This window comes from Brachyistius frenatus, unplaced genomic scaffold (assembly GCF_029030835.1).
Source record: "Brachyistius frenatus isolate BFR_SWC_R1_liver_20210118 unplaced genomic scaffold, ASM2903083v1 Contig_17, whole genome shotgun sequence".
In the NCBI taxonomy this organism is placed as follows: Eukaryota; Metazoa; Chordata; class Actinopteri; family Embiotocidae; genus Brachyistius; species Brachyistius frenatus.
Window position 1 is genome coordinate 584846 of NW_027210616.1, and position 12081 is coordinate 596926.

The 12081-nt window shown below is 37.9% G+C and overlaps 1 protein-coding gene across 1 annotated transcript in view; it reads left to right on the forward strand.

Moving 5' to 3' along the window:
- The first annotated feature begins 2763 nt into the window (after positions 1-2763).
- Positions 2764-12081, forward strand: part of gfra4b (GDNF family receptor alpha 4b) — a 43400-nt gene continuing 34082 nt past the window's right edge. Inside the window, exon 1 of the mRNA XM_069694202.1 lies at positions 2764-3118. Coding sequence (XP_069550303.1) covers positions 3076-3118 — 43 coding nt within the window. The 5' untranslated portion in view covers positions 2764-3075. The remainder of the gene's footprint in view (positions 3119-12081) is intronic.

Consider the following 12081-nt stretch of genomic DNA (forward strand, 5'->3'; position numbering starts at 1 on the left):
CCGGGGCATTGGATGACCTCACACAAACACTGCTTGGCTCTGCCTAAGTTCAGATAAAATACATAAAAACACCTGAGCAGCTTTGCCAAGAATGTTTAGGGAATTTAAAACCTCCCAAAACAGGACAAAAGAAAAAATGTCCCCAAAAAACAAAATGTAAATATGCATCAAATGGGACGCTCTACTTCGAAGTCAAAGCAAATGAGGCCACGGTGCTTTGGTTTGTCATGCTGAAGTTACATATCTGCATTTGGCAGCGAGTATAACTGTAAAATGGTTCCAACAAATATTTACAAAGCCCCTTTTCATCACCCTGTTCTGCCACTTTGACACAGCAGTGATTACAGGTACTGTGTGAATAATCACTAATCCCTCATTAATGTTGTGTCCTCACTGCTCCGACTCTCAAAGATAGGAAATCAATGGGACTTTGCCTGAAGCAAGAACTGAGAGCTGTCCATCTCCCACGTTTAAAAAGCACCTACTCTCCATATGGAAAGATTGTTTGAGAAGTAAGGGATCCTGGACCTATTGACAGTAATTTAGTATCCCTAGGATAAAATAATAATATTTACCAGGAGGGTTTGGTTTTAGAGACTGATATGCCACATTCCTATAGAAGATCTCACAGCTGAGGTGATTCTGATCACGTTAGGTCGGCATTTCTTAATGTGATGATAAGAAAGACAAACCCTTCTGCACCCATAATCCACTCAGAAGGAGTCAAAAACTTTAAAGGTTTAGAAGAAAATAAATATTTTCTCTCTAAATCTCCCTCAACCATTGACAGGACTTTTTTCATTCTTGCTAAATTTTATGTTGATTTGAATTACAAATGCACATGCACATTGCAAATATGTACTTTACCAAAATATCCCCATGGCACCGAGTTGTTCTTTAAAGATTCATAAAGCGGTTTCTGAGCCCATCTCCCCATGTTTAAAAGTCCCTGTAGAGATGTTAATGTATTGTTCCAAATATTCTCTCTGCAAGCTTGTTAGGGAGTTAAAATTACAATCGTTGAGGCGTAAAGACATTTTACAGTTACAGTTTTTCCAATTTGAAACCTCAGCAAAAAATAAAATAAAAACTTGAAACAACTAAAGCTCTGAAAAAAGCTTGAATTAATGTTGCCAGCTCATGTAAGTCCAGTGAAGCACTACAGCAGAGCAGCCATGAAGGGCCGTAAAGATAATACTAACAGGCTGAAATGGCTCTTCCGAGATCTTCATTCTGTCTTTGGTACACAGCTGGATCATCCTGTTGGACTCCTGGGTTGCTTTACAGACACAGACACGTGCGCACACATACAGTAAAGCACACACACTGAGCCTGGCTGATGGTGACCCCTTGTTATCTGCTTCTCCCCAGCTTTGTTTGCATGGATCATCTGGAAACTCCATTTGTTGCCATTTTGGAGATGCACTAAAGGGGTGAGTCTGCACATACTGGTCTGCTGATGTTCTTTTTGAACAAGAAGGGCTTCTGAACCATAAAATGAACAGATGAAAGTTGAATTCTTAACAGTGAAGAATCAATAACTGTCTGTTTCAAAACAGTGGACAGCTCAGAAAATTGAGCGCTGCTGCTCTGGTAGTCGGTAGTGACCAGGAACTGGATCCACCTCTCTGTAGGGGCCAAGTGCTTCTGCTTTTATGTGAAACAAAATAAAAACCTTTTACAGTTCTAAAGAAATACAACAATGTTTTGTTTTTTTTCTTCTACACACACAGGCTGTACAGGTGATTTTCTGGCCTTGTCTTTTCCTCCTGTTAACATTAGAAATTTGGACATTCTTATCATTATATTGCCAATTTAGGTGGCCCACCGCCTAAAGCTATCTGACCTGGGAAGGAATTTACTGGAAGGGACTGCCTGTCTGCCTGCATTTTATTGTATAACCAATTAGAGGTGCGCTGTCGGCATGAATTTGGACCATGAGTGCTCAAACTTTGTGCAAAGAAAACCTAAAATGAAATAGGTTTCTGGTGGAATGTCCCAAATCTGCCTCCTTTGAGAGCTCCATTTTATCTTGTATTTTATTAATCTTTTGTTTTACTTCTCAGAGCCCAGTAAGACCTCTGTCAGCACAAAGCCACAACTTTTAGAGATGGTGCATTGGAGAGATCGAGGGTCAAATAGATACAGCAAATGGAAACACATACATATACCTCAAAATAAGGTAATCAATGCTGTCTGGAATTTCAACGGTATTCTCAATTTTCCTTTTAAGCTCTTTTTAATTAACTCTGTGCTACAAAAACTCAGACTTCTTATTATATGAGCGCACTGAATGCTAAGTGTTAGACCTTGAGGTGATGATAAAGGACATGATGATAAAGGGAAGCCTTTATTTCACAAATCCCCGAGACATTAAAGTACAGTAAAGCTGAAATTATTTCGAATATTTAAAGTGATATTATATAAAAATTGTATCACGAAATAAACGAGAGATAAATATGAACAGGGCATCAGTAAATGCAATAATAATAATAAAAAAATACTCCAGAGCAGTTTAAGATTACCATAAACAATCATACACACACAGTAAGTCCCTATTGTATTAGCATGATAATGTTTCTGTTGCAGGATTAGTATTGTGTAAGTCTATATTACCGCTAAACCCTGACCATCAAAGCAGGCTGTTTAATGTCCGTTCCTGCAGTTCTCCCTCTCCCTCCCTCTTGGCAGTGGTTCTTCCCGGTACTCAGCATCTCTCGAGCAGCAGACTCAAGGACTTGTGCTGACCACCTCGACGCGCAACAGAAGGCTCCCCCTCACAGCACAGGACCGTACAGCGCACAGGACAACTTTCACTCACAATATTACGCATGGCTCTGCCTTTGCGCAAAAGCGCGACTGTCTCTGCATCTTGGAAGAAACTGGTGGGATTCTAAGATCTAAAAGACAGCAACAACCAGATAAAAAGACGCTTTAAGGATTTTTCAAAAGAGAATTCTTTTTGCGCAAATAATGATCTCCAAATGCATAACAGGATATCCCGTTCTTACCGTGTAACTATCCCGCTGTAGGTGTAGCTCCGACGCATAACCTGAAATTCTGATTTGACACAGAATGGATCTGTGGGGAGTTTATCTGTTTCATCTCATAACTTTGGGTAAGTAAAAACTTGTCTTTTTTAAAAATCAAATTCACCAAATCGTATGTGTCTTTAGGAGGAAAAGAAAGTAATACAACCTGCTCATCTCGGTGTTTAAAAAAAAATAAAATCGGATCAAAGTACTCAATCAGAATGAGTTTACCGGTAGTTAGATTCTTCAGCGTCTTGAATACTCAGCGATTACTGCTGTTTTGAAATCTCACTGTAAGCATTTTTTTTTTTTAATTTGTGGAAAATGACTCAAGAACGCGCATGTGCCTAAGTGTGTGTGTGTGTGTGTGTGTGTGTGTGTGTGTGTGTGTGTGTGTGTGTGTGTGTGTGTGTGTGTGTGTGTGTGTGTTTGTGTGTGCACCTGAGCGCGAGTGCATGCACGCTTTGTGCATGTGGGCAGACGTGTTTTTTCGACAACACAAATCGGTGTAAAGATGATATTTTTGGGCTTCCTGGTTCTAAATGTTTATTAACAGCAGTGTATTGCATGTCCACATGCATTAAATACGTTTGACCGTTATATTCGCCCCGCAATGAATAATATCAGTCATAATTACTGTCTCTATGTGCATTCAAAGTTGGATTGCTTTTTTGTTTATTCTGGTGAATGCTTTCAAAGGTGGCCATATAGGCAGCAGTACATCAGTCATTGCAGAGAGTGTCACTGTATACCTGCTCGCTATGTAATTGAATGAAGCTGAGATATTGATTTTTGTGGCAGCAGTCCAGCCTTGAGAGAGGGAAGCTGCTATGTTGCTGGCTCTCAGTGTCTCTTTGTCACTACACACAAATGTGTCAATCTCAATCCTGCTGCCCCTGCCTTAACAGATATGATTAAATCCTCTGATGGACACAACACAATGAAAAGATAATTATCGTTTTAACTGGCACAGCTTTCATGCTCAGCAAAGACAGGAATATGCATTATATCTGACTGCTTTATTCATCATTTATATCTTCTTTGAAGATCTTCATTAGGTAAATAAATGGAGCTGCCAGTAAGCACTGCTGAATGGAAAACAATACAGTTTGCATTTTGAATCAGCGTTTCTCTGTGTATTGACCTTTGATGAGTGCTTGTTTTCTGGCATGATTTGGCTTGCAATGGATGACTAGAAATAGACACAAGCAGAGATGTTTATGCCTGAAAACTACTCCACCGTTTGTACTTCTTTCTGTTAACCTGGAGATCCATATTGAAAACGCATAGCTCTAATAAAGATACATCATTGATATGTGGCAATATATTTAAGTTGCGATTTTTTTTTGTTTTCAAGTTAAGATATCTGCTCAAATCATTTAGCCAAGATAAACTGCAAAAGGTCAGTAAATACAGCCTGTTTGGATGACTCAACCCATTCATGCAGCATTCTGGGCAATTTCTGTGACATCCATGGCTTATGTGGATGGAAAAATAGAATTACACATTATCCAGCTCTCTGAACTACTTCAGATACCTGGAAACGAACACAAAGGGATCTCAAAGTAACCACAATTTTCCAGAAGGAGCTTTTAAAGCAAACATCAGGAGCCGTATTTCTTAGCTGTGAACAGTGGCCGTTAGATGTGGGCACTGTTATATTATTTTGTTGCCTTTCTTTGTGAGGTTAAATATTTCTGTGTGCTTATTTATACTCATAAATGCCTTCACAGAAAAATAGAATCACACCATGTTGAAGTTTTATTTTTGTAAATGTCAGAAATAGTGAGACATTTTGAGGCCTTGTAATCCATGCAGACACCAAACACTACCATATAGTACAGTTTATGGGCACCATTTTCAATTCAAAATATTTACCTGTATGGTTTAACAACATAAAAATCAAAGTCATGAATTCTTAAGGGCTGAAACGATTAGTCAATTAATTAATTAGTTGATTAACAAGATAATTACCAATTTTTTTTTCCCCATGAAGAATCTAAATATTTACTGTTTCTACTTCTCTCAATGTGGGGATTTGTTGCCCGAAGTTCTTTGTTTTGTTCTCTGGCGCCTCTTGCAGATGCAGATGCAGCTGTGTTTTGAGACTTCACTTCCCAGAAATCCAAACAGCATCATCTGTGTGACATCACTCAGTTGACATCGACATTAAAGTTGTTCTGTATACTACAAGTGTTGACCTTAGTAGATTCTTTTATTTCTTGGTGCACCGTGTAGAGTCACAAACCCCTACCTGGCATCTGAATAGCGAGCCTGTTGTGTTATCGCCCCCTAGCCTCGAACTGTTCACCGCGAACTAGCGACCGGTAACGTCGCCAACTAACGTGTTCACTTCGTAATACTGCCAATGCAGGGCGCTTCATCAGTGGGCTACGGACTGAGTCACAATTATGTATCCTCACTCAGCAGTAGGTAGTGACCTAACAGATATTTATTTGTATTACTTTAAATAAATATCTTTGGATTTTAGTCAGTCGATCCAATAAACCTGACCCAACACTTGGAGATGTCAACTTGGTCTTGTGATTAAATCATGATGAGGAATCTTCACATTTTTTTTTTTTTATATATATTAATAGAACAAAAGGGTTTCACAGGTAATTGTAGTAAATGCAGCTGTCGCTTTAGAAAACGTATTGGTTAAACACAACATAACAGCTGAGGTTGTTGAAATGACCTGGAATTGTATAAACCTTGGTGGTTATAGCTTGCTGATTATTTAGCTACATCCCTGGCACGATCTGTTCGGTTGGTTGGTGCTGGTGATGTTCAGCGCAAACCTGCAGCTCTTGAGGAAGACATTGATCTAGAAAAGGGTCAGTTTATTAATTCAGAGGAGATGTGAAGTTAAAACTGAACCTCTGTTCCTTCCACTGTTAGAGAAAAATAAAAATGAATCCAAGGCAAGTCCTTGAATGTCCAAGCTTTGATCTTATCTGCATGATAAATGTGCACTGGGGCTCACTTTGACAGATCCACGCAGAAGCTCAAAATTATATAGAATTAAGCACAATTTTGCAGTGCAAGTCTTTTTTTTAAGATTAGATAAGCATTTTTCTGCAGTAATAACTTGAAATGGCAAAAGGTGCACCACAGTCACATCGCAAGCATTTCATATCAGGATACAAGTCCCAATTGTTGCACAAGATGATTACATTTCATATTAATAGGTCAAACTGAAAGCGTAAGGAGTGATCTCTGGCACTCAAACTAGTTGCGGTTGCATTGAAAAACACTAGCAGCCGACAAGGACATGCAAATTCATCATTACTCCCATAACAATTTACATTTTTCTGATTAAGGCCGATCAGTTTGTCATCAGATTAATTCAACTATTTTCAACCTCCTTCCTCATTCAAAACTGCATTAAAAAAATAAAAAATAAAACAGCAGCAGCACCCAGATACAGCCTAGCATCATGCTATATTCTGTGATTTAATGGTTTTGACATTGCGGGATATGACCTGTGTCTTTAATGGAGACAGATAAGTACTGCCAAGCATGCTATTACTGTACCTAGCATATTGGCTGGCCTCTTGTAGGGGGATTTGTCATGAATCTCATTTGAAGCAGGTACCCATGGCGAGCAGACAACTCATCACATGCTCATGCTTTCTTCATGTGGAATAGATAGGTCAGTTCTTGAATCCCAGTAAAATGGTGGGAGGAGATAGTGTCACCTTGGTCATGGGAGTGTCACTGTGACATTAATACCACTTTAACACAGAAAATCCATGCATGACACAAGATGAATTTGAACCTTTACACTCATCGTTGGTCAGGGTTAAATGCGTGGTCAGCCAAGTAAAGCTCCATTCCCATCAATGCTAAAACAATATTGCATAGCACCTTATATAATTGTATGTGCTTTATAGGGATGGTGTTTCACTGTAACCTCTACTCTGGAGATTCAACATACAGTAGTTGCCATTGTGTGCAAATGTAATGCAATTTTGTGGTATTTAAAAAAAATGTTTTGTCACCCTATAAAAAAATGTGTTAATTCTCAACTCACGCTCTACAGGCCTTTTTAAGTACTTCTGTGATTGAAAGGAACAAAACTTGTGTCGTAAAGGGATAAAAATCATTGTTTCATGGCAGTTTTGTTTTATTGGCCTCGTGGTATCCAAAATGGTTCCAAGCTTGAATAAGCTAATACATTTTCTTTATTTCTCGGAACACGTAATTTGATTTGAAGGAAAATGCAGCCTGGTTCCAGACCTCATCACCACCCAGATCTCTGATTGTTCAATGATTCACTTGACTTACAGTGAGACAAAATGGCAAGGCCAGGAAAAAAAAAAATCAAGTATGCTGTTGGTACTTCATTTTACATATCAGTCTGTTTCACTTAGTGGCTAGTTCAACTAGACACAAACAATACAAAACAAAGTATACAGTCGAAGTGACTGTATTTAAAGGTACATGTAGCGAAATCAACAAATAATAAACTTTCTGCCATTTCCATCTTATATCAGTGAAGATAAACTAAATACCAGAAACACCTCAACAGCTCAACAACGCCACAAACTACAGCCTAATTTTTTAGGTTGAATAAACATCAGGGCTGTTTAGAGGCAGACTGATGTTTATGTGTATTTATCATTTACACACTTCACCAGCTCATCCAGACCTTCATCATATCTCTGGGAATATATTCATCCTGTTTAAAACAAGCACAGTGTTTTTCCTTACAAATGCAGCAGTGAAGCCCCGTCTCATCACCTGCCCAAAACGCACCCAGGGACAAAAGCGCTAGCTCAATTTCTTTTCCTTGTTAGGGAAAGTGTGTGCTCAGTTTTCTAACAGGCTGTACGTTGCACAAACACAGTAGTTTACTGTGATGAAAAATCATGAAATGCAAGGTAAAACTAGCAAATAAAAGAGCAACTCACAAAAATTATACCTGTTCAGACTCACCTCAACCTCTGCACAGTGTGCTACAGAAGAGACGACTCCTGAATATGATGTATTGTGAATTTAAAAAAAAAAAGTGTTTTTAAGAGCACTACTGAAAATGTTACCTTTTTTCTGTCTGCCTTTATGTCTCAACTATAAAACTATAAAATTGTACATTTACTTTTCAAATGATCATTTCCAAGAGACATAAATTTAGTTAAAAATGTAAAACTGTAAATTGCTCTTAAATGCATCTGTCCTAAGGACAACTTTGCTGACCTTTTAACTCAACTGATTATGAGACCTCAAAAGTCAGTGTTGTATCTCTTGAACCTCATAGTTTACAGAATATGAAACTGTTAAGAATATGAGTTTTCCATCTAAACCCTATCAATTCAGAACAATTGAGTAACAGTCACTTGCTGGCAGAGCTGGGGGTTAAAAGCTTCAGAGACAGAATGGCTGTTACACTTTTTCTGTGGGCTGTCTGTTCTCCAGCCATTCTCAGAACCCACTGAATGCCTTTGTATTTAATTATTGAGGTTTTAAAAATCTACTGTTGAGTTAGCACATTGCCATTCATCTAATGTCAGTCAGTCTGATGGCTCTGAACTTTAATGGTGACATTATTCAATTTCTCACATAATCGTCAGCCTAAAATATAAAACTATGATAACTTGAAACAGTACATAAAGTTTGAGAGTGAATGTGCGGCTCCTAGTTGTTTAAAAGTCTGAGACAAGCTGTGACACTGTTGGAGGCTGCTGGAGGAGGGTTATAGCCAAAGGCATATCATTGATTAGGAGTGATGTATGTGGGTGAAAAAGAAATGAGTCTGAGTTTAAAGCCCTAATCCATTATTGTAGTCGAGTGCTTCCAGTTATATCGCTCTTAACTCATTACTGAATGTGTTTACATTTTGAGATTTATGTGATTGAAGACATTCTGTTAGGAGAAAATGACCAACCACAGGTGATATGGAGGAACAGTATAAGACTTCTGTCTAAATTCCACAGAAGCCCTTTTATTCTCATATTTCGACACTGCAGTTATCCATCATTTATTTCTATTTTTCCCAGTATATTAAAATTTGATTGGGTGGCTAAAGCTGCTGCAATCAATATTTTTATATTAACACTAGATCAAAAACAAATTACTTGTGTGTGTGAATTGTTTTGCTCATAGAAATGAACACAAAGATAATAGACAGACACAGTTTCTCAACTCTTTTTCTTTTCCATCCTGCAAACAAATGGCAGGTAGACAAAGTTAGCAACATAAAGGAGTGCAGCTGGAGAGCCAAATATTTCCCTCAGGAGATAGTGGAGACCAAAACAGTGCTAAAAGGAGATTTAACAGTGAAATTACATCCAGCAGATAGCCAGAAACATGTCTACGTTTAAGGGTAATGTTGTTCCATACCGGCTGGATGTATAGTATGTACGTTTTTCAATTTTTAGGTTCTACTATGTCAGTGTTGCATTTAAAGTTTGTTGTAGAGCTTTAAAATTAAAGCACATGGCTTGAAGGGGCAATTTTGAAGACTCCATAATCCTTTTCGTCATCCTATGGAAATCCTTCAGAAACTTATGGGTAACATCAGTGAATATACATATTTTTCAGCATTTTATGGAATAACCCTTCCACTGAACCTGTATATTATAATTTACTGTTTGAGAATAGCACTAACATTATTATTAAGCTGTGTTACTCAGAATGGTCACATTTTTTAAAAATTTATTATCAAAACAGATACAACAGAACCAGAAATATATATATATATATTTTTTATTTCACATCTTTGTCAAAACTTTATTTCTACATTACCCACAATGCAATGTGACCACCAAAAGACATGTTCTGCTACAGCTAGGTATCACGCCAACTTGTGTAATACACCCACGAGTCCACCAGAAGATACAGTGTCAGTGTAACATTTTGTCTCGCCCAGACATGAAAAGTACACGCATGTACCTGGGTTGAAGAAGGAGGTCATGTGACATAGGTCATGTGATGAACACAGGGCTTTCACTCGGGATACTGCAGGACAAGTGCATTTCAAAACAAAAGTTGTCATGGAGGTAACACAAGTAAAATACGCACATGATGTATTTAACTCACATAACGTATGAGATGTTATTTGCGTAAATATAGTGTTTTTAACTCGAACAGTGATCTTTTCCAAATGCTAACCATGTAGTTTTGGTGCTTAAAGTTAAATAAATTGTGATTGTGTCACTTTTAACCCAAACCATTATGTTTTCCTCAACTTAATATTGTGTTTTTTGTTACCTAAACCAAAGGCAGCTTCCTTTTCAAGCCTAGGCAAGACAAACGTGACACTGACACGACATCCTGTAGTGGACTCACAGGTGTACTACACACTTTGGCATTAAACTGGGAAGTTTGCAAGTAACCGTTAAGTTGTTGCCTCGAGATGAGGTGTGCCCTGTCCATTTCCAACGCCACATGCCCAGATTTCTTTCATTTTCAAACTTGTAGTTTTCAGTTCCAAATGATTAGATTACACATCCCTCTGTGGAGCACTAAATGTTTTATGTAACTTTCTTCCCACATGTAGTAGTAAACACTTGGCAAGACTTAAAAACAGACTTTGGTGCGTAAAATTATTAATTGCAATTACCAACTGCAGTCCCTACTAGTGCATTCATGCTCATAACCTGCATATCATGATAATACACACTACAGAGAATATATAACATGCATTATTACGGTTTACAGAAAGCTGCTTTCAAAACTCTGCACATGGTTTAATTAAGAACATATTTTACATACATCAACACCCCACAGTGGTCCAAAGTACAAAAATACCCCCCATTTCCTTTACAATTGGCTTTTCCTCTACACATAATTGAAACCTGAAATGCAGCAGCTGCTTTTAAAACAAAGACTTTACTTTGCTGGATCAGGATAAGGTCATGGAACATCAACCACTGACAACGGTTTTGGCATGAAAACCCAGTGCGGTTAAACTTGGAGGAACAGTGTAGCTCATGATTAAATGCCTTGTTTTTGGAGGAACAACAAACTCAATGCCAGGTGGTTGCAAATCAATCTTCTCAAAGGAACATTTTGTTTTATTTGATTTAAATATTTCTGTTTGATGTTGAGGAGACAGTTAGTCTTATTCTATGAAGTTGTATTACTGGATGAAATGTTGAGGGTTTAGTGAAAGAAAGCACATTGTAAGTAGTATCTGCTTTACCCAACTATCTTCCCCTTTTTTCCTTAGGCTGTCACAACATTGCTGTCAATTATCATCTTTTGGGTTGTGGACTGAAATTTCAAGTCTGACTAAAGAGATGCCCTCCATCACACTGGTAGTTAATGTCCAAAAGAGAGAGTGAGACAGTGAAGTTCTAAAAACAGACTGTTTATTCATTTAAGTGACAGAAAAAAAGCATCAGGGGTCATCTTTCAACTCAAGTGACAGCGTTACATTTACAAAATGAGTTTACTTCAACCTGGCTGGTAGACTTACTGAAAACTGCTGACAATAATAAAGTTCAGAGAAAGAAGGTGTAAATGATACAGTACTTAAATAAGTAAAACTAATCAGACTAAAAGCTGTCTCTCCTTCTCCATTAGACCTGTTAGAAAATTCAGAAAATGTTGCTGAGGTTATAGACATACAGTGGCCTCCAAGGGCCAAACAGAGGCTCATTAACTTTCTGTCAGTGGTTATCCAGACAAAAAGACTGTTCCAGACAAGCAGGCACAGTCCCATTGTGACACAGTTTCAAATGGAGAGCTAAAGCTGAACTTCCTGCCTTCTTCTTGTATTTCTAGGGCACTGTGAAATCTATTTGGGGTGAGTGAAGTTTCATGAAGACAGATGGAAGAAAATCTTGGAAGAATTCATGGGACAAAGGTCCAATGATTGACTTTGCCAGTTACTCAAATTTGAATTTTTCTTTAAGGATAATTCCTGTGTCACCACAAGTACATTCTGGTAAAAAATTTCAGAGACATGTACTCCTCTTAAAAATGATAAGATTATCAAACGTGGACTTCTTAACAACGGTGCTCTCTCATATTTCAATAAAATAACCTTTAGTGAATTTTGATTAATATAGTGAGTTTTCTCAGTTTCTTCTTTGACTTTCTG